This window comes from Leucopleurus acutus, assembly GCF_964270905.1.
Source record: "Leucopleurus acutus genome assembly, chromosome: 8".
In the NCBI taxonomy this organism is placed as follows: domain Eukaryota; kingdom Metazoa; phylum Chordata; class Mammalia; order Artiodactyla; family Delphinidae; genus Leucopleurus; species Leucopleurus acutus.
Window position 1 is genome coordinate 60,069,973 of NC_139151.1, and position 20,853 is coordinate 60,090,825.

Genomic DNA, 20,853 nt, shown 5'->3' on the forward strand with positions numbered 1-20,853 from the left:
GTCCCTAAACCGTCTACTTTCGCGACGCTCCCTCACCCTGGGCAACAGGAGTGAAGCATGGAGACTAAGGACTACATTTCCTAGAATGCATGGAAGCTGACCCGGAAGTTTAAATTCCGCTCTCTCTAGAGGAGATTTGTAACGAGTGAAATATACATAAACCACCGAATGTATTTTCCTGGCAATAGCACATGCCTTCTTACCTAGGTGGGAGTCATTTCCGGAAACAGCGGCTTCTTGAGGCCCCAGAACGAATTCACGGACTTCGCGAGGCGGAAGAGTGGCGCTTTGGGTCAGAAGGCGGAGGTCAGAGAGCAGAATTGGCAGGATAATGGGTTTGTGGCCCAGGATCTGAGGCAGAGGTGGCTCTTCGATGCCCATTATCCCGGGTGAGGGTCGTTGGGGTTGTCGATGGGGAGGGGAATGGACGAAAGGGAGGAAGGGTGACCATCAAGGAAGTGGACAGAACAGCGCATTCCGAGGAGCCGTGGAAGTAGCGGCTTAGGCTTCCGAAGCTGAGAGCTGAAGAGCCTTGCGGGACTTGCACGGCCCCCAACTGCTTCTTAGGCTCTCACGCCTCAGGATCCACTTCACACAGCTCCGTACTCTTTCCTATGCCCACACTTTGCGTCCCCAGCTCCTACCTTTACCCTCGTCCTGTACACCTTATTCACTATGCTGCACCCCGACTTACAGCTTCCTAACTCATTTCCAACCCCCTGCCTCCTAACCAGGACTGTCAACTTTTGAGCTTCAGGGAACATTCTCACAACTCCTTTCCCCAGTTCAACTCAGCTAATTCCATATTATCAAAGCATTCCTAATAATATTATCTATAAGGTAAGGTTAGTCACAGATATTTATTAGAGCTTACTAAGTGTCAGGCACTGTCCTTTGTATTTACATAAATTATTTTATTGAATCCTCTTTATTTTAATTTAAATTTTTTTTTATTTTCTTAGGTTGCTCTGGGTCTTAGTTGCAGCAGGCAGGCTCCTTGTTTGCAGCTCACGGGCTCCTTAGTTGTGGCATGCGAACTCTTAGTTGCAGCATGCGTGTGGGATCTAGTTCCCTGACCAGGGATGGAACCCGTGTCCCCTGCATTGGAAGGCAGATTCTTAACCACTGTGCCACCAGGGAAGTCCCCGAATCCTCTTTACAAAAATAAAATAAAATAAAAGTACTTCTGCATACTATCCAAGTTTATATGTGTTACAGATATCTCTCAGTCAGTCGTTTGTATTTTAACCTTGTGTTACCTTATTTTTCATATTTCCATCTTTGATCCATTTGAGTAAAATTTTAAAAATATGTTATGAGGTAGGGATCTGCTTTTATTTTTCTTCACATTGTGAACCGGTTTTCTTTATTTCTTTTTTTTTTTTACATCTTTATTGGTGTATAATTGCTTTACAATGTTGTATTAGTTTCTGCTGTATAACAAAGTGAATCAGCTATATGTATACATATATCCCCATATCCCCTCCCTCTTCAGCCTCCCTCCCACCCTCCCTATCCCATCCCTCTAGGTGTGAACCAGTTTTCTGAACACCATTTATTACTTCATCTTTTTCTGCCAAAATCGTGCTCTATCTTACAGTCAACTTAACAGGTTGTAAATTCCCATTTATATGAGTCTGTTTCTGGAATCTATTTGCTTGTTTCTATAGACCATATGTTGAAATACTGTGATTTTGTAATTCTTTTCAGAGTTGTTCTCCACCTCTTTGATCCATCTTTTTAGAATTGTCTTAGCAATTTGTGGCCCTTTATTGGTTGATGACTTTGTGGTGATTGCCAGCAACTTCTGCTGGAATTCTGATTAGAATTATGTTGACTTAATAAACTACTTTCTACTTTTCTTTTTTTTTTTTAATTTATTTTACTTATTTTTGGCTGCATTGGGTCTTCGTTGCTGCGTGGGGTTTCTCTAGTTGCAGTGAGCGGGGGCTACTCTTCGTTGCTGTGCGCAGGCTTCTCACTGCGGTGGCTTCTCTTGTTGCGGAGCACGGGCTCTAGGCGCGTGGGCTTCAGTAATTGTGGCACATGGGCTTGGTAGTTGTGGCTCGCAGGCTCTAGAGCGCAGGCTCAGTAGTTGTGGCACACGGGCCCAGCTGCTCCGCGGCATGTGGGATCCTCCTGGACCGGGGCACGAACCCGTGTCCCCTGCGTCGGCAGGCAGACTCTCAACCACTGCGCCACCAGGGAAGCCCCTAATGTAGAATTTAATTTCAGAGTAAAACAGATAAAAGTGGTAGCATTGTTATTTTCCTTAAAAGAGGGAAAGTATTTACTTACCTACATTCTCATATCCCACATTTGGGGGCTTTTGAAGAAGTAGAGATTCCAGAAATCCCAAAGCTACTAGTAATAATTTCTATCTGAGTTGAGAAGTAACATGGAAAAGTAACTAGCAATACCACCTCCTCAGCCAGAATGCCTGGCTGCCCACCTCGTTAAGTGGTTTGGCATGTCTGTATGTCAGCTTCTTCTCCTGTTAAAGAGGGAATGATAGCTCCTACCTTACAGGGATATTTAAGAATTGAATGAGTTACTTACTTATGAAGTTTTGAGTTACTTACTTATGAAGTTTTGAGTTACTTACTTATGAAGTTTTGAAAACTACCTGTACTTAAGCACTACATAAGTGTTACCTAAAACAAAAATGGAAATTTGTGTTATTGTGTGTTTGGGATAGGAAGACTATAATGTTGCCTGGGTATAGAGAGTTAAGGGCTTGAAGGTGGAAGGGTGAGGGAGGCCCCAAAGCAAAGGAGGTTGGAGACTCGGGGTCCCACCCTCTCTACTCCTTCATCCAGCCTCAGCCTAAGTGGACCGAGATTGTGAACAGAAAGCTTAAGTTCCCACCTCCGCTGCTGGGTGCCATTGGACCTGGTGTAGCAGCTGCTGGAGTTGCGGGTTGAGACCACAGACGGCGGGCCAGGCAGGCCCCTGCAGAATGTGGAGGAGGCTGAGGACCACTGCTGGAGGGAGGCGCTCAATCTGGCCATCCGCCTGGGCCACAAGGCCATCAGTGATGTGCTGTTGGCCAGTGTCAAGTTCGACTTCCGGCAGATCCACGAGGCCCTGCTGGTGGCTGTGGACACAAACCAGCTGGCAGTGGTGCGTCGCCTGCTGGCCTGGCTGGAATGGGAGAAGGGCCGCAAGGTGGACACCAGGTCTTTCTCACTGGACTTCTTTGACTCATCAGTCGATGGCCCCCGCTTTGCCCCTGGTGTCACCTCCCTCACCCTGGCCTGCCAGAAGGACCTGTATGAGATTGCCCAGCTGCTCATGGACCAGGGCCACAGCATCGCCCGGCCCCACCCTATCTCCTGTGCCTGCCTCGAGTGCAGCAACACATGCTGCTGTGATCTGCTCCAGTTCTCCCTGTCCCGCATCAACACCTGTCATGGCATTGCCAGCTGCGCCCACCTCTCACTGGCCAGTGAGGACGCCATGCTGGCTGCCTTCCAGCTCAGCTGCGAGCTCAGGCGCCTTGCCCACAAGGAGCCTGAGTTTAAGTTTGGTTTCTGCTCCCTTCCCCTGCCCTCGGTGTCCCGTATCTGTCCTCCACCGGGGCGTGGTCGGGCCTGTGGTGGGTGTTCTGGGAAGAGGGAAACAACAGAAAGATGTTCTCAGGAAACCTCCATTCTGATGGGGAGCTGCAGAATTCCACCCTGAGGGGGATCTCATTCTAATTGCAGACAGCTGTCACTCTAGGGGTACCTAGTCTCATGGGGGTGGGACAGACCCTATCCTAGGTGTCTCCTGGGTCAGTCTGAGGGAGGAGAGAGAACATAGATAGGAAGGCAGCTGGACAGACTTAGAGATGACATTCAGTAGAACCTGTCCTTTCGGAATACCTACTGTGTGGTCCCACGTAGAGCATTGTGCGCTGGGGCCTCATGCTTGTGATCGCAGCAGGGAGAGAGAGGGCAGAGAGAGGCGGACAAGACTCCCAGGATGCTCAGCTTCATTCAGGGTCTCTGTGGATGGTACCAGAGGGCTTCTAAGGAGCAGCAAAGAGGTCAAGAAGCTACAGATGTTGTGTGCAGGGCAGACTCCTTGGAAGAAGTGGGATTAATCTTGGCTACACAACGAGGTGGTTTAACACAAGTGAAGAGGAGTAGGGAGGATATTTGAGGTAGGGATTCTGTCCAAGCAAAGACTCTCGGCTAGTAACAGTAGACATGGGATGAGTGCAGGAACCCTGTGCAGACAGAATGCATGAAGGGGAGCCAGGGAGGCCTGGAGGCAGGGGCTGGTCAGGGGCTTTGAATTCACCAGTCCAGTTCCATCCATCACCCATCCACTGACATCCCCTCTGTGCCAGGCAGACTTGGTTCCCATGGTCAAGATTACCATTAGGTGGGGAAACAAACAGAGATATTAACAGAGTCCTAGGGCAGGATGACCTGTGCCAGACGAGCTCAGGGAAGAGCATGCTGCTTCTCCAGAGTTGTAGAAGGATCAGGGAATGAAGAGCCTCCACTTCACAGGTAGCAGGGAAGAGCAGCCCTTTCCAAAGGACCATCCCTCATCCTCATAGCAGCCCACGGAAGGAGGCAGCAGGAATGATCGTCCCCACTTTCCAGGCAAGGGGGCTGAAGCTTGGATAGGGGAAATACCTTACCCAGCGTGACACCACCTGAGGGACCATGCTGGGACTCAGACCTAGCCTCCTAAAATCCTAGCCTGGATTCCCTCTGGTGTTAGGGCCCCAAGTAAAACTGAGGCTAGGACGGGTAAAGTGGAAACAAGAACTGCCCACTCGTGTCTGCAGCTCCTAAAACTGCCAGCACGGGCTCTCATATAAGGTAGGTGCTCAACAAAGTAATTCAATTAACCCAAGAAGGCGTGAAGAATAGGAGCGGAAGTGGGACAGGAATAGGGAGGAGGAAATACAAGGGGTGGACAAAGGTGACGGAGGGGTCTGAGTTGAAATGACTCAGCAATGAGGTAGATGCAGCGACAGAGAAGCAAAGTTGACCCAAGAAGTGCCTCGTTATAGCCAAGACGATAGGTGGGGTGGAAGGGAAGAAAGGAATAGAGGACTCAGGGTGACACCAGCTGTGGGGAAGTGACGGCCGAGGGCAGAACAGAGTGGCCCAGACCCACTTTTGGGAGGATGGTGGCAGGCGCACACGGACTTCCTCCCTACAGCCCGAGTACATTGCCCTGGAGTCGCTGAGCCAGGACTACGGCTTTGAACTGCTGGGCATGTGCCAGAACCAGAGCAAGGTCACTGCGGTGCTCGATGACTTGGGCGAGGACAGCAAGACTGAGCCCAAGGCCGAGGGTCTGGACCAGGCCTTTGAGGAAAGCATCCCCAACCTGGTGAGGCTGCGACTGGCCATCACCTACAACCAGAAGTGGGTCAGCTGGGCCCTACCCACCCCCTCCTCCCCTGCCCTGCCCTGACCCCTTGCCCTGCCACCTCTACGTAGTCCCTGCTCCAACCCTAAGCAAGTCCTTTCACTGCCCTCAGGACCCCTCTTAGATCTTCATTCTGAGCACCCTTCTATCTAGACCCTTGATTCTGTGGGTCTCCCACCTGCCCTTCTTACCTTCAGTCTAAGTCCCTAACCTCTCCCCAGCCCTTGGAAGTCCCACTACCCACCCAGACCCCACCTTCAGAACAGACTTCTGGGTCTTACCCTCAGCTCAGCCTCTGGCCTGCTGAGTAGGTTTGGTGTGGTCTTTTTCTGTTGTTAGACTTCAGTATCTCACTCTATTCAGCAAGATTAGACTACATCTCTCAGGGCTTAAGGGTCAAGTGATTCCATGGTTCCCCATTGCACTAGACGCCTGCCCCCTAAGCCTAAGACATGCTCTCCTTCTAGCCTACCCCCCCCCTTACTGCTCCCTCTCACCTACCCTAGATATCCTAGCCCACCAGGAGCTTAGCCAAAAACCTTCCTTCACAATGGCTCCCTAAGACACCAGAGCCCACTTCCCTGCTCATCCCTCCTCAAGACCATGAAGGCTGGTGCCTCACATCTCTAAGAAGACAAGGAATCCTGCGGGTTCTGGGACTGGGTACCCAGTTGCACCCACCACTGCCTGACTTAGATTCAGGAACAGAGGATCTGGAGAGTCCAGGAAAATCTTTGAATTCAACTTCTTCATAGACTAGGAAACCAAGTCCCAAAGAGGGGTGGGGTCTGCCCAAGGTCACATGGCAAGTGGGTTGCCTCTCTTCTGAGCTGGCTGGCCTGGGAAGAAAAAAAACATGGTTCAACCTCTATGGCAGGGAAGTCAGTGCACCCAACTAGCTCCCCTTCCTCCTCCCTGGCTGGTGGCCACCCCCTCTCCTCACTCCCATCTCTGCTTAGTTTGTAGCACCCCCCATCTGCCAGCAGGTCCTGTCCTCCATCTGGCATGGGAGCCTGGCTGGCTGGCGTGGGAGCACCAGTATCTGGAAGCTCTTTGGTCGCCTTCCTCATCGTCCTCACCACGCCCTTCCTCTGCCTTGGCCACTGGCTGGCGCCCAAGTCCCGGGTACTAAGAATAGAAGTAATGATAACTGTCATTTATTGAGCACTTGCTTTATGCCAGGCCCTGGGCCAGGCACTTTGGGAATGTTCCCATCAGGTAATTTGAGGTGGTCCTGGAAGGTAGGCATTGCACCTGGATTTTACAGTGGAGACACAAGGAACAGAATGCTCTTTTGTCCACAGTAAATAGCAGAGTCAGGATTGAAACTGAGGTCTCTCTGCCTCCGAAGCCTGAGTCGTATATACAGCCCTATAATCTCCTAAAGAGACTCTGCCCCAACCTACAGATTCTTTGGGAGCCCTTGTGGACCCAGATATTTCTATTCCTTCACCCAACAAATATTTCCTTGAGACCCTACTGTGAACCAGGCATCGTGCCTGGTGCTGGGGATATAATAAAGAGCAAGCCAGGTACCTGTAAATCAAGTGAGGAATAGGGTGAGCAGTGCTCCAGGAAGCAGAGCAGCATGTCCATCAACGGCCCAGGGAGGGAGAATGCAAACTATTAGAGACTGAGAGGAACTCTGTGTAGCTAAAGCATAAGTGCAAATGGCGAGTGGTAGGAGGTAAGCAGGGGCCCGGGTCCCACAGAGCCTTATGCAATGATGGGAGCCACTGGAAGACTGTAATGAGGTGAGAGATCCTATTAGTTTTGTGTTTTAGAAAGCTCTCTCTCCTAGTGGTGTAAAGGATGGATTGGGGGAGGGGCGGGAGTTAGGGAGACTGTCAGAGTGTATGAGAGAGAGGATGCAGAGATGCCTTTAAGCTTCCTGGTCTGGGTGGCCAGGACGTTTTCTAAGATGGGGAAACAGGAGGAAGAGGAGAAGGAACAAGTTTGGGATCAAAAGTGATGAATTTCTTTTTAACATGGTTGTGATTGAAGAGCCTGTGGGACCCCCCAGGGAAAGTTACTTTATCTCTGTGATCCTCAGTTCCTTAGCTAAAAAATGGGAATAACGATACCCACCTCATGCGGTTGTGAAGGAAAAAATAGATACGAAAGGGGAAGGCCTAACATACAGTACATTCTTCATAAATGTCTGAATAAGTGAGTGAATGAGAGGAGGAGACATGTGGGAGCTGAGCATCCCGGAAGTTATCCAGGGTGGGGAGAGATTTGAACAGGACTCTGAGAGCCCTGCTCTCCTTCCTTCCCCCAAGCTGGGCTGCCTGATGAAGATCCCGGTGCTGAAGTTCCTGCTGCACTCGGCCTCCTATCTGTGGTTCCGCATCTTCCTGCTGGGAGAGTCCCTGGTCATGGAAACACAGCTGAGTACCTTCCGAGGCCGCAGCCACAGTGTCTGGGAGACTTCACTACACATGGTTTGGGTTGCAGGTACATGTGTGGGGCCTTTTATTTGTGGCAGACCCCCTTGGGGGCCCCCTCACTTTTCTTCACAGTAAGCACCCCCATGGAGGGGGGCTGCCCCTGTAGATTCTCCCTGAACACATAACCAGACCCCTCCGGGCTCTGGTCCACCAAGGGTTTCCTCTTCACCTCTAATCAGGGGACCTAGCCCTGTGATAGACCCCCTGAGCAAGGACCCCATTCTTCCCCTACCCTGGCACCAGTCGCTACCCATTCTGGATGTTCATATCCTCCCACAAATAAGACACTGGTCCACTGTGTCCGGTGGGAGATTACCTTGGTGTAATGGTAGCCAGCAAGTACGCCACCAGGCAATCTATCCCGAAGGTCATGGAACAGAAAGGCTCACAGACCAAATTAAGTTGCTTGAATCATACAGTTTATTTAACCTATAAATGGTGTACTTATGATGGTGGTGTTTCGAGGACCAGAGTTGAGGTTTGAGCAGAGGATACAACAGCCGGAAGCAGCCTGGCCCCAACACTTGATTGGAGGAGAAACACAGGGGCAAGTATGTCTGACCACAGCTGTAGCTTACTAATCATCCTGGTGAACAGCTGTGACTTTTCTTCGCAATTTTTGGGCAGAGGACATGTGAGGCCAGAATGGGTATCACCAGTGGGAAGCTGATTTAAGATCTGATGAATCCTAAGGGCCTCATCTGCCTTGTGTATATTCAGCGTATTATTAATATTTAGTGTCTACCCTAAATATTCTACATATGTTCACACACATATGCTCTACTTGCTTTATTTGTCCAACATGTCACCCAGATAACTAACTTATATATGCTTAATGCATAAGTTCCAGCCATTCCATTGATGTTCTTTGCTTCTATAGCAGAATTGAGTATTCGCAAACAATTCAGCAAATGCAGTTGACAGTAACCTCCAGGGCTCTACCGAGCATTTGGCTGGTCAGCTCAGCAGCTGGACTGGGGGTCCCTTCCTCATCTGTCTTCCCTTTACTTGTCTCTAGCTTAGTTAGCAAACTCCCAAGACACCAGTAGACTAAGTCCGCTACTCTACCCTGTACCAAGCCAGTCAGTAAGGCCTGAAAGACTATTTGGCCAAGAAACTCTGGGGAAGAAAACAAGAGCCATGCAAGAGGAAAAGTTTCTCATGCAGTTATTTACTAAACATTATTGACCTGTATTGGGTGCAGATGAAACCAATATAGTTCCTGCCCACGGGGGAAGAAGTCTTAAGAAACAACACTCCGGACTTCCCTGGTGGCACAGTGGTTAAGAATCTGCCTGCCAATGCAGGGGACACGGGTTCAACCCCTGGTCTGGGAAGATCCCACATGCTGCGGAGCAACTAAGCCCGTGCGCCACAACTACTGAGCCTGCACTCTAGAGCCCGCGAGCCACAACTACTGAAGCCCGCACGCCTAGAGCCCGTGCTCCTCAACAAGAGAAGCCACTGCAATGAGAAGCCCGCGCACCGCAATAAAGAGTAGCCCCTGCTCGCCGCAACTAGAGAAAGCCCACGCACAGCCGTGAAGACCCAACACAGCCAAAGGTAAATAAAATAAAATAAATAAATAAATAAATAAATAAATAAAAGAACACTCCTTGTTTCTTCATGCAATAAACACTTGCTGCTGCCCTACTGTGAGTGAAGCCCTGAGAACACACAGATAAACTAAATAGGGTTCCTTCTACACATCCAACGTATTTAAATAAGCATCCACCCTCTGCTGCCGTGGGAATGGATGCAGTTCTCACCTCGCCCGCACTGCTTGTCTCCAGGCCCGCACACGTTCTCTTTCCCCACAGCCCTCTCCCTGCCCGTGCTGCCCCTTCACCTGGCCGGCTCCTACTCCTCCATCAGGTCTCAGCTCAGTCGTCACTTTCTGGGAGAAGTGAAGCTTTCCCTGGTCCCCAAATCAGGGTGAGGATCTGTTCCTAAACATTCTCACAATAGCCTCTGTTCCCCTCCTTTCCACCTTAACAGGTACCACACTGGCTTGTAACGACTTGGCTACTCGCCCGCCTCCCTCACTAGATTATGAACCTGGGGAGGCCAGGGACTGTATTTGTCTTATTCACCACAGGATCCCACTGGCACATGGTAGGAGCTTAATCAGTTTTTATTCAATAGTAACTACTGGGCCTTGTTCTGGGCACCGGGGACAAGGAGGTGAATAGGCCATGGTCCCTGCCCTTGAGGGGTTCTAAGTTCAGGGGAGGGGACGGGGGGCGGACCCAGGAAGAGATATCCTGCAGTGCCCCACAGCGATGGTATCACAGAGGTCTGAAGAGAGCTGTGAGAACTCACTCCCCCGGTTAGGGAAGGCTTCACAGAGGAGGTAAGATTTGTCCTGGGCCACAAAGGCGAGCCTGCCTTTAAAAGGGTGTGGAAGGGCTTTCTAGGTGGACAGAACCATGAGTAAAAAGCACATGCTTGTATCCAGGGAACGGAGAAGGGTATGACATGGCAGGGTCACCTGGCTAATGGGGTCCAGCTCCCGAGACCCTCCATCCCCAGGTCAGGCCCTGGGCCCCGGGCTGATAATGAGCAGGTTGGTAATTTGGAGCCCCTTCAAATCAATATTCTTGACATAGTTGTCCAATATATATTTGGCGGAGGGAAGGGGGAAGCAGATTTCGATCATTCCCTCCCAATAACCAGCTTCTCAAGGTGTTACTCACTTTCTGAGTTTATCAGCCAACTGGGATCAGTGGCACAGGCTCCGTGGCAGCTGAGTCTGCATCAGCCAGAAGTTCTTTTTGCTTTCACGTAAGATCTCTGTACTTCAGCAGACTAAACGTCTACATTTTATCCATTTCATGCCTTTCATATCTTAGTTCTCCCACCCCATGGATAGTTTCCCCCTACAACCATACCTGCAACCCAGCTCTGACCTGGACGGAGGAGGCGCCTCACCCTGCCCTGGCTCCCTACCACCTCCTTCAGGCTTCCTGTGGTTTGAGTGTAAGGAAGTGTGGATCGAGGGCCTGTGCAGTTACCTCCTGGACTGGTGGAACATCCTGGACACGGTCGTCTTGTCCCTGTACCTGGCGGCCTTCGTGCTCCTGGCCGGGCTGGCCTACAGGCGCTGCCGGGATGCCCCAGACGGGGCTGCCTGCCGCTACTTCACCTCGGCTGGTGAGTGCCTCCCAGCTCAGCCCTGAGTCCCCCAGTCCCCTCCCTTCCTTGGTTCTCGGCCTCAGCCCCCCAACCCCATTCCACTTGCACAGAGCGGAGTGAGTGGCGCACGGAAGACCACGAGTTCCTGGCTGAGGTGCTCTTTGCTTCACCCACCTGGCCTACATCCTGCCGGCCCATGAGTCGCTGGGCACCCTGCAGATTTCCATTGGCAGGATGATCGACGACATGATCCGGTGCATACTGCCCCTGCTCAGAGCCTCTTCTCCTCCGATGGACCCCACTTGATCTCCTTCTGAAGCTCCCAGCTCTAGTTAGCACAGGGATTCTTATCCTGGGTTGCTTGTACAGGCTCCAGAGACCTCGGAAACCCTGAAACTAAAGGCAAATTTTCGGATATAAATGTAAAGGTACATTTCTCTGCAGAGAGGGTCTATAACTTTCATCTAATTCTCAAAGAGGCCCATGACTACAAAGATCAGGAACCACCAATAGCAGAAAGAGCCCTTGGCTGGCATTCCAGTCGCAGTTCCTTTGTTGTCTCCATGGCCCTCTCTGGGGCTCAGTTTTCCCATCTTTGTGGTGAGGCACTGGACTCAGGGGTCCCTTTGGATGGTTTCCACTCTACAACTGCTTTTGGAATTCATGGAATTATCTGGTCTTCCTGGTAATTATCATTTAATCATTTACAGCCTACCTGGCCTTTCACCCTAATCAGAGCCGAGCTCAGCTCAGCTTGGAGAACTTGCCATCCCACCCCTGAGACTCTCCTAGCCTTCTGTGTTGCCAGCCAACTCAACTCACATGTGGCTTTAACTCCACTGGTGATAAATCCTGTCCAGTAGGACTCTGTGACTCTCCCTCATCCTTGTACCACATCTCAGCATCTCGGTCCCTCCCTGGGAGCCTGACCCATGCCCAGCTTTGACTGTTTCAACCCAGAATCCTTTATTCTGGAGGGAGAGCTTCTGCTTCAGCACCCTTTAAATCCCTTCTCATTTCCCACCCCTTAATTTCTCTCTTCTTAATAATAACCACACGAATCCTTGTCAAGTAGAGGCTGAGACTGGGAGCCATCACCCCCATCTCTCTTCCCAGAGCCTGACTTCTCCCAGGGAAGAGACCTGCTCTGACCCTCCCCCATCCCACCCCCTGCCAGGTTCATGTTCATTCTCACAATTATCCTGACCACCTTCCTCTGCGGCCTCAACAACATCTACGTGCCTTACCAGGAGACAGAGCAGCTGGGCAAGTACTCAGGGGCAGAGGCAGGATGGGCAGGTGGGATTCTGGGACCGTGAACTTGGAGCTTAGTAATCACCTCTTTCTCATGATTAGATTCAACTTAAGCAATTTTGGCAAGAACGCAACCTAATTGATGATGTGTACTTTCCATCATATCACATCAGGAGGCTCACAATGTCAGTTTAGCCCATTGGTGAGGCCCATTGGTCTAGCAAACCTCTCCATTGAAAAGGAGATACCCTTGTGGTAATGAAGAGAGATGCTGAGACTGTGTGCCTAGACCACTTTCTTGCAACTTTGCTCTGAGTGGATTTATCATCCACAAATGATTTTTGTTTAATTAATTAATTTTTGCCTGCGTTGGGTCTTCATTGTGGCGCGCAGGCTTCTCATTGCAGTGGCTTCTCTTGTTGCAGGGCTCAGGCTCTAGGTGCATGGGCTTCAGTAGCTGTGGCTCGCAGGCTCTGTAGTTGTGGCGCACAGGCTTAGTTGCTCTGCGGCATGTGGGATCTTCCTGGACCAGGAATCGAACCCACGTGCCCTGCATTGGCAGACAGACTCTTAACCACTGCGCCACCAGGGAAGTCCCTTTACAGATGATTTTTACCTGCATCAGTTATTATAACAGTGGTTTCAAGATGCTGATTTTCTATTGCTGTCATTCCCTGTACATTTCTTTGCTGGCATTCTGCCACAAAGAAGTGCTTCCTTCTCCACTCTTTTTGAATATCACTATGGATTCAAAGATTTTTAAAAAATATAATAATCCATTACAGTCATTATTCTTTTTTTGTTAATTAATTAATTAATTTGTTTTTATATTTGGCTGTGTTGGGTCTTCGTTGCTGTGCGCGGACTTTCCCCAGTTGCGGTGACTGGGGGCTACTCTTCGTTGCAGTGTGCGGACCTTTCATTGTCGTGGCTTCTCTTGTTGCAGAGCACGGGCTCTAGGCGTGCGGGCTTCAGTAGTTGTGGCATGCGGGCTCAGTAGTTGTGGCTCGCGGGCTCAGTAGTTGTGGCTCACGGGCTCTAGAGCGCAGGCTCAGTAGTTGTGGCACATGGGCTTAGTTGCTCCGCAGCATGTGGGATCTTCCCAGGCCAGGGTTCGAACCCGTGTCCCCTGCATTGGCAGGCGGATTCTTAACCACTGTGCCACCAGGGAAGCCCCATTATTCTTTTTGATACTCAGTTCTCCCTAAATATGGCCAATAACTAATTCCTTGTTCATTCACTCACTCATTCATTGTTCACTCATTCATTCATTCATTCACTCACTTTTTAAATTCATTCACTTTCTTAGTCATTCATTCATTGCTGTTTGAGTTCACACCCATTTATGACACCTTCTTTGTAGTAGGTCCTGTCCCTGGCACTGGAAGCACAGACAGAAGTGAACCAGACTCAGTCTCCTGGAGAAGATAGCCACGTGCACAAATAAGCTCAGTTTGAGATGATGAGTGATGTGAGGAAGGAGGGCTTATGCTGAGGGTAACCAGAAGGGAAAGCCCCTTCCTCTGTCTTGATGATCAGGGAAGACTTCATAGAGAAGGGAACTCTGGACTCCACCTACAAAGGTTGTAAACTTCAGAGAAGGTACAGGGCATTCTGGGCAGAAGGGGGCACATACTAAGGCAAGGAGGTATGTTTGGAGAATAGCAAGACTTCCTCCATGGTTGGTGCATAGAGGGGATTTTGAGAGGGGAGGCTGGAGAGGGTAGAGGGGCCAGGTCACGGAGCTCATGAAGGTCCTGCTGAGAAGCCTGGCTTGCCCAGCAGACCGGAGCTCCGGATGGCCTCCCAAGCAATCGTTCAATCATGAATTCTTCCTGAGTGCAACTACATGATGGTTTTATTGTTGAACCTGAAGGACCCATGGTTGGGCCTGTGGATGTTGGTCAAGTCTTTCTCATGGTTCCAAAGTAAATGGAGGCTTTATTCAGACCAATCCTCTTACCAAGAATCCTTGTTCCCATCCTGGCTTCAAGATGTTGAGGAAGTCTGCTGACACAGTTGAAATCATGAATCTTAGTGCCAGGGACAGGAACTAGTCCTTCCAGCCTGCTTCATGGGTCCTGGTGTCATTCCACGGCAGCACAGGCAGGCTGAGCCCCCCTGCTCATTTATGGGAGACAGCTAATTAAGTCAAAAGTATTTTTGCTAAAAACCTCAGGTACATTGCATGGTGGGCATTTGGACTGAAAGTAGTCAGGAGCATTTAAAGTTTGACAAGCAGAAGTACAGCACATCAGACCAGCATTTAGAAAGAACACCTTCACTGCAGTGTGGAGGACGGAAGGACGAGAGAGGGACTGGGGCCAGAGACCCGCTGTGGAGACTGTTGCAGTCATCTAGGCTTGAACTGAAGCAGCATGGGTGGCTGCTTCTGTGGTCCAATCACCATCCTCTCTCACCCAGACCATGGCAACAGCTTCTTGACTGGTCTCCGTGCCCCCACTCTCTCATCTGCTTCTCTTCCACTCTCCTCACAGCAGCCAGTGTGATCTTATCAAAAGTAATTCAGGGGTCACCCCTCTGCTTAGAACTCTTCATAGCTTCCTAAGGCTCCTAGGCCATAGTGAGGATCTTTGTTTTTATCCTACAGGGCCATGCATGACCTGGTTGGTCCCTGCTTCCCTCTCACGAGCTTCTCTCTCCTTTGCCCTCCGAGACGAGCTATGCTGGCCGTCTCTCAGTTCCTCAAATGCCCCCCAGACTCCCCTACCTTGGGCACGCTTCACATCTCCTTCCCTTCCCCCTGGTTGATTCCCTCAACCTTCAGAGCTCAGCTTGAATGTTTTTTGAGGAAGTTTTCCCCAGCTCCCAGACTAGGCCATAACATCCTGTGCTGCTGCTTCATAGCACTTGCCACAATTTAGGGATGTTTGTAGTGTTGGTGTCCATCTCACCCCCGCTCCCCACCCAGAACATAACGTCCTTGAAGACACGGACTGTGCTTGTCTTGTTCACGGCTGTATCCTTAGCACCTGTTCCTGGCACTGCTATACGCTCAGTAAATTCTGGCGGGAGATCAGAAATGACAAGCCGTCCAACGGGCTTCGTGGAAGCACAGCACCTTTGCCTGGGTCCTGAGGGCGAGGAGGAGTGGGTCTGGGTGGCGCTCTGGCTCATCTCCCGCCCCTCACATCCTATTCTTCAGCCCCCCATGCCAGTTTCAACGAGACCTTCCAGTTTCTGTTCCGGACGATGTTCGGCACGGAGGAGCACAGTGTGGTTGACATGCCCCAGTTTCTGGTGCCGGAACTGGTGGGCCAGGCCCTCTACGGTATCTTTACCATCGTCCTGGTCATTGCGCTGCTCAACATGCTCATTGCCATGATCACCAGCTCCTTCCAGGAGACTGAGGTGCATGAACTGAGGGTGGCTCAGGCCAGAGGGAAGAAGAGAGAAAGGAATGGAGAGGAATAGCATGCAAGGAGTGGAGACATTTGGGTTCCGGCTCTGCCTCCACTACTGCCTTGTTTTGTGACTGGGGACAAGTTTTCCTCTCTAGGCCTCACTTTCCTCATCTGTAGATTGAGGGTCTTAATGATGTTATTATTTTCTCCAGATACAAGTCTAGTGCTCTTTCCACCTTATGATGGGGAGGAAGGATGTGTTGTGGAAAAGTAGGTGGGAACGTGAGAAGGGAGAGGGAAGGAGATGGATGGGTTAGGGTTTGTGACTGGAGAATAGTCCGGATGGAACTGGATGTCAGAAGCATGAAAGGTGGTGGGGAGGAAGAGGGGAAGGGGGGTACAGGCAGGGGAAATGTGGGTGATAGGTAGAGGTACAGATAAGAATGGGGAGAAGAAAGAGGTTGGAGAATAGACATGAGGGCTGGGGGGAAATGGGGCAGACTGAGTGGGCAGGAGGGCTAGGCACCAAAGTGGTCCTTGCAGAGCCCCTGCCTCCTGGCCCCCAGGATGCTGCTGACGTGGAGTGGAAGTTTGCTTGCTCCAAGCTCTACCTGTCCTACTTCCGAGAGGGCCTGACGCTGCCCGTGCCCTTCAGCATCCTGCCCTCCCCCAAGGCTACCTTCTACCTTCTCAGGTGATGACCTCAGAGCTCTCACTCCCAACCCCCCAGCACTCAGCACCCCTATCCCAGCTCCTGCCCCATTAGCCTAGACCCTGTCCTCTAACTAACCCCCTCCCTTCACCTCAATTTCTCAGGAGAATTTTCCTCTTCATTTGCTGTTGCGGCTCCGGCTGCAAAACCAAGAAGCCAGCCTCTCCCCCAGTCCCCACCTTTGTGAGCACGTCCTCTGCCTGCTGTGGGTCTTCCTCACACCGGGTCTTCAGCTGTATTGCCTATACCATCCATTTGTCTGAACACCCCTGGCTTGTCTGTCTTTCCTTGTATGTTTCTCAGAAAGCCTGCTCCCAATTCCTGCTCTCTCGTATGGCTTGCCTTTACCTCCTCCTGGCTTTGGCCATTTCCTAAATTTCCAATCCTGTGTCACCCAGCTCGAACAGAAGTTCATGCCACCCTCCTCCCAAGCTGCCAATACCCCATAAGCTTTAGGCAAAACTTTTTGCCCTAAACTGGGTCAAGGTATCGTTGAATGTTTTTCAAAGTAACGTGTTAAGAAGCCAAGGGGAGAATGCCCCACAAACTGGAAATTAGAAGGTGGCTGAGGCCTGAGAGAGGAGGGCAGGCCTCCAAGGCACTAACTTACCTCTCATTATCTGCTCCCTAACTCTGTCTGGCTTGGCATGGGACCCCTTGCTAATTCAGATAGCATTACTGCCAGGTCTGTAGGGGGTCCTATCTGTTCCCCTTAAAACATGTTACCTGAGGGTCTCTCTAAGACAGGGCCTCCAGGTCAGCTCTGCGAGGCCACAGGCCAACTCTGAAGCTCTGAGGCCCCTGGATCCCCAGGTGAGGAAGGCCTTCCCTTATCTGATTGGTCAACAGTTTGTTTAACAAACATTTATCAAAGCACACCAATTCTGGAAATAAAGATATGCAGGACGGTGGTCCTTTGAGGTGCTGACAGTCTAGAGCATCAGAAGGAAATGGACTGTAATTGTGCATGATGACAAACCTATGATAGAAAGAAGCACAGGGGGCTATTGGAGCAGGGACGAGAGGCCCCAGACCCAGCCTCAGGGGTCAGGGAGCTTCCCGGAGACCTTGAGGGCAGAGTAGAATCCTGAAGGATAAACAGGAGGTTGATGGGCAGGTACGGTGGAGAAGGGAGTTCTAGGCACAGGAAACAGCATGTGCAAAAGCATGGAGAAAACATGACATTTACAGGAAACTAAACGCCAGGCGTTCCCAGTTCCCACCATCCTGGCTCCAGGCTATCCTGCATGGTACCTCTTACACCCTAATGGATCTCAAACTCCACATTCTGGAACTATCACCCTTTCACCCTGACCACTTCCTGGCCCTGTCCAGGTTGCCAGGTGATGCATATTTGCAGACCCCATGTCAGGGCTGCTTCCCCTCTAGGGTGCAACTCAGCATCTTCACCTGAAGTTGTATTCAGTTCTCTGGGCCTGTGCTGGGAGTCACTGAGTCCTGATGGATCCCACTACACCAGCCAGCTGGGGGTCTCCCCCACCCTCCACTGAACCCCCAGTGAGGTTCCACCCCTCCTCCAGCTGCCCCCCACCTCACTAGCCTGCTCTTTGGTGACCCCATCAGGTGTCTCCTCCCACCTACCCTGCACCTTAGGAAATGGCTTTTCCAAAGCTCTTAGTCCTTATTTTATACAAGAAATATGCTTTATATACTCTGCAGCTGAAAAGACCCATCGTTCTCTCTCATGCTTCTGCTGTACCATCTCTGTCAATCCTGTCTCTCCTTTTAAAATATTTAAGAAAAGGCTTTTCTTTTTTACATTATAAAAGTAAATAGGCTAGGGACTTCCCTGGTGGTCCAGTGGTTAAGACTCTGCACTTCCACTGCAGAGGACATGGGTTTGATCCCTGGCCAGGGAAGTAAGATCCCACAGGCCACACGGTGAGGCCAAAAAATAGAGAAAAAAAAAAAGTAAATAGGCTAACCAGAAAATATCTAGAGAGCTAAATAAATACAGATAAATACAAATAATTATTTCCTAAGCGTTTAGAGATCCTCTACTCCATGCCAGGGAAGTACCAGCCTGGGAAGTAGGCGTTATCATCATCTCCACTTTAAATCTGGAGACCTTCAGCCTGAAGAAGTTGAGTAGCTTGCTCGAAGCACACAGCGGCGAAGTGACCGAGCTGGGATTTGAGCCTGTCTTCTGAGTCCAGCACTTTGCCTACTTCACCTCCGCTCTCTCTCTACTTTATCTGCCCCAGATGCCCGACTTGCCCTCCTGGTACTGTCCTGAGGCCTAAAACTGGACCCAGAACTAATCATTCTAATTTGCATGATGATTTCCATCTCATATGCATGAGCTGGTCCAAGGAGATGCCTCCCCACATTCCCTAGTCTCCCCTCTGCGGAATTTGAAGGACAGGGTTAACCTGCACTAACTCAACTCAAGAAAACCAAGGTTGGGTTGGTGGCAGGAGAGAGCTCAACTCTGCCTTGCTCAGCATTTCTCTCTACCCACACTCTGCTTCTCCTCCTAACCCTCACCCACCTCCCACCCTGGTTCTCTTGCACTCAGCCATTCCACCCCTTCTGGCCTCCATCCTGACTACCTTCCAGGTCTGCATGAGGGTCTAGATGTGTGGCCTTCAGGGATAGAAAAGTCTGCACAGACTTTGCCTCCATCTTTATTGCCTGGGGGAGGATGCAGTGACTAGAGAAAAGCTGGGGGTGAAGACTCTCTCTCGCCCTCCTGTCTTCCCATCCCAGGCCAATCCTGGGGCAGGGGCAGGGCCTGGGGAGGAAGAGCGTGGATCCTACTGGCTTCATGTCATCAAGGCTCTGGTACAGCGCTACATAGAGACTGCGCGGCGGGAGTTTGAGGAGACCCGTCGGAAAAGTTAGTTGCTCCCCTCCAGGCCTTCCCCATTCCTGTCCCTTGCTCAGCTGGAACACCCAGCCTCACACCCCTCCAACCAGCCTGCAGTTCTCTATGTGGCCCCCCTCCGACCCACCCTTGGAAGCCAAAACCTGCCCAGATCGTGTGGGCCCTTGCACTCAATTACCCTCGTACCTGTTTAGACATTTATTACACTCACTTGATTTAATCCTTCATTCCCACCTTCATTCTTGTGTTCATTTATTCTCTCATTCACTCCATTTCCCATTCACTCATTCACCTTATTCATCATTCATTCATTCACTCATTCAACCAGGGTTCATTGCTAGGTCCCCTTTGTTCCCAGCAGGGACACATAGGAAGCTTTCAGTCTGCTGAGGAAGAGAAACCATCTCGCTAGGCAGAAAGTGCTTAGAAAAAGAGACACAAATTGCAGTGGGAGCCCAAAGAAGAGAAAGAGTCTATCATTTTGAGAGGCTCATGGGAAGGTAGAAGGATAGAGTACCAGAAGCTGGAGAAAGAGGAGGTGGAATCAGAGCTGGGCTCTGAGGGTGGGTATGAGCTGGACAGGTGTAGATGGGGAAGAAGGCAGAGGGGGCGGACGTACAAATCTCTACCCATTAGAAAATTTCCCATCCTATGACTCCTGACCCCTTCTCTGGTCCATAAGACTTTCCTTCTTGGTATCTTCTAAACTCACCACCACCCCAGCCCTGCTGATTCATCTGCGCCTGACTCGGCCTGCCCACCTGACCCACATGCCATAAGCCAGTCCCTCACTTCCTCCAGTTCTCCTGCCTAGGACCCCCGGCATAAATGTCCCCCGGGGTTGTGCTGAGGGTAGAAGTGGTCCAGGGCAGGCTCATCTTCTGAGTGACCTCCCCGTCACTACTGCCACGCCCCACCCCTTCCCAAGACCTGGGCAACAGACTGACAGAGCTGACCAAGACAGTATCTCGACTGCAAAGCGAGGTAGCCGGTGTGCAGCGGACTCTGGTGGAGGGAAGGCTGCGCCGGCCACCAGACGGTGCCAGCATCCTCTGTCGCTCCATCAGCCGAGTGTGCAACAGCTTCCAGAACCTGGGCCCTCCCATCCCTGAGAACCCAGAGCTGACAGTGCCAGGGATTGTGGGGACCCAGGTGTCTTCAGAAACTGGGCTTCAGGACGCAGGCAGGGCCAGGACTCGAGCATCTGGAGAGTCTGGCCCCTCCTCCCCAGCTCACGTGCTAGGGCACAGGGAGCAAGAATCAGAGGGGGCTGGGGACGTGCCCCAGGAGGAAGACCTGGGAACCAAGGAGGGGTCCTGATGCAGTGGGAGGGTCCCGCCTTCTGGTGCTGAGTAGAACACCCCAGATGGGTGAGGGTGGGGCTCAGTAGGAGCCCGTGCTGCTACCCTTGCCTCAATAAAGCCTCTGTTCTGGATGTCAGATGCCTCCAGAGTGTGTGAGAATCTCTGTCTCTTGATGTTTTGAGATCCCCAAGCCCAAAATGAACCCTGTGGGAGCAGGGCAGAGAGAAATGGCTTGCTCTGGGGTCCCAGATATCTGGGGCTTAGGATCCTACTTTGAGTTCCTTCAGATGTTTGGTGGAAAGCGTTCTGGACTAGGAGGTAAGGGTCCTGGTTTCAGCACTACCTCTCTGACCTTCAGCAAGTTGCTTCCTTCCTTGGCTCTGCATTCCTCATCTGACAAGTGGCC

General features: G+C 51.0%; 1 protein-coding gene across 1 annotated transcript; it reads left to right on the forward strand.

The window, feature by feature from the left end:
• Nucleotides 1-373: 373 nt before the first annotated feature.
• Nucleotides 374-20,463, forward strand: LOC309965453 (short transient receptor potential channel 2-like; the record flags this gene model as incomplete). Its single annotated transcript, XM_082844984.1, is given in 16 exon segments — nt 374-493; nt 2,820-2,899; nt 2,901-3,525; nt 5,167-5,379; nt 6,339-6,434; nt 6,436-6,504; nt 7,662-7,836; nt 10,791-10,982; nt 11,075-11,125; nt 11,128-11,218; nt 12,142-12,234; nt 15,398-15,590; nt 16,150-16,277; nt 16,400-16,478; nt 19,026-19,155; nt 20,072-20,463. Coding segments are annotated over 16 exon segments (2,727 nt in total).
• Nucleotides 20,464-20,853: the final 390 nt, after the last annotated feature.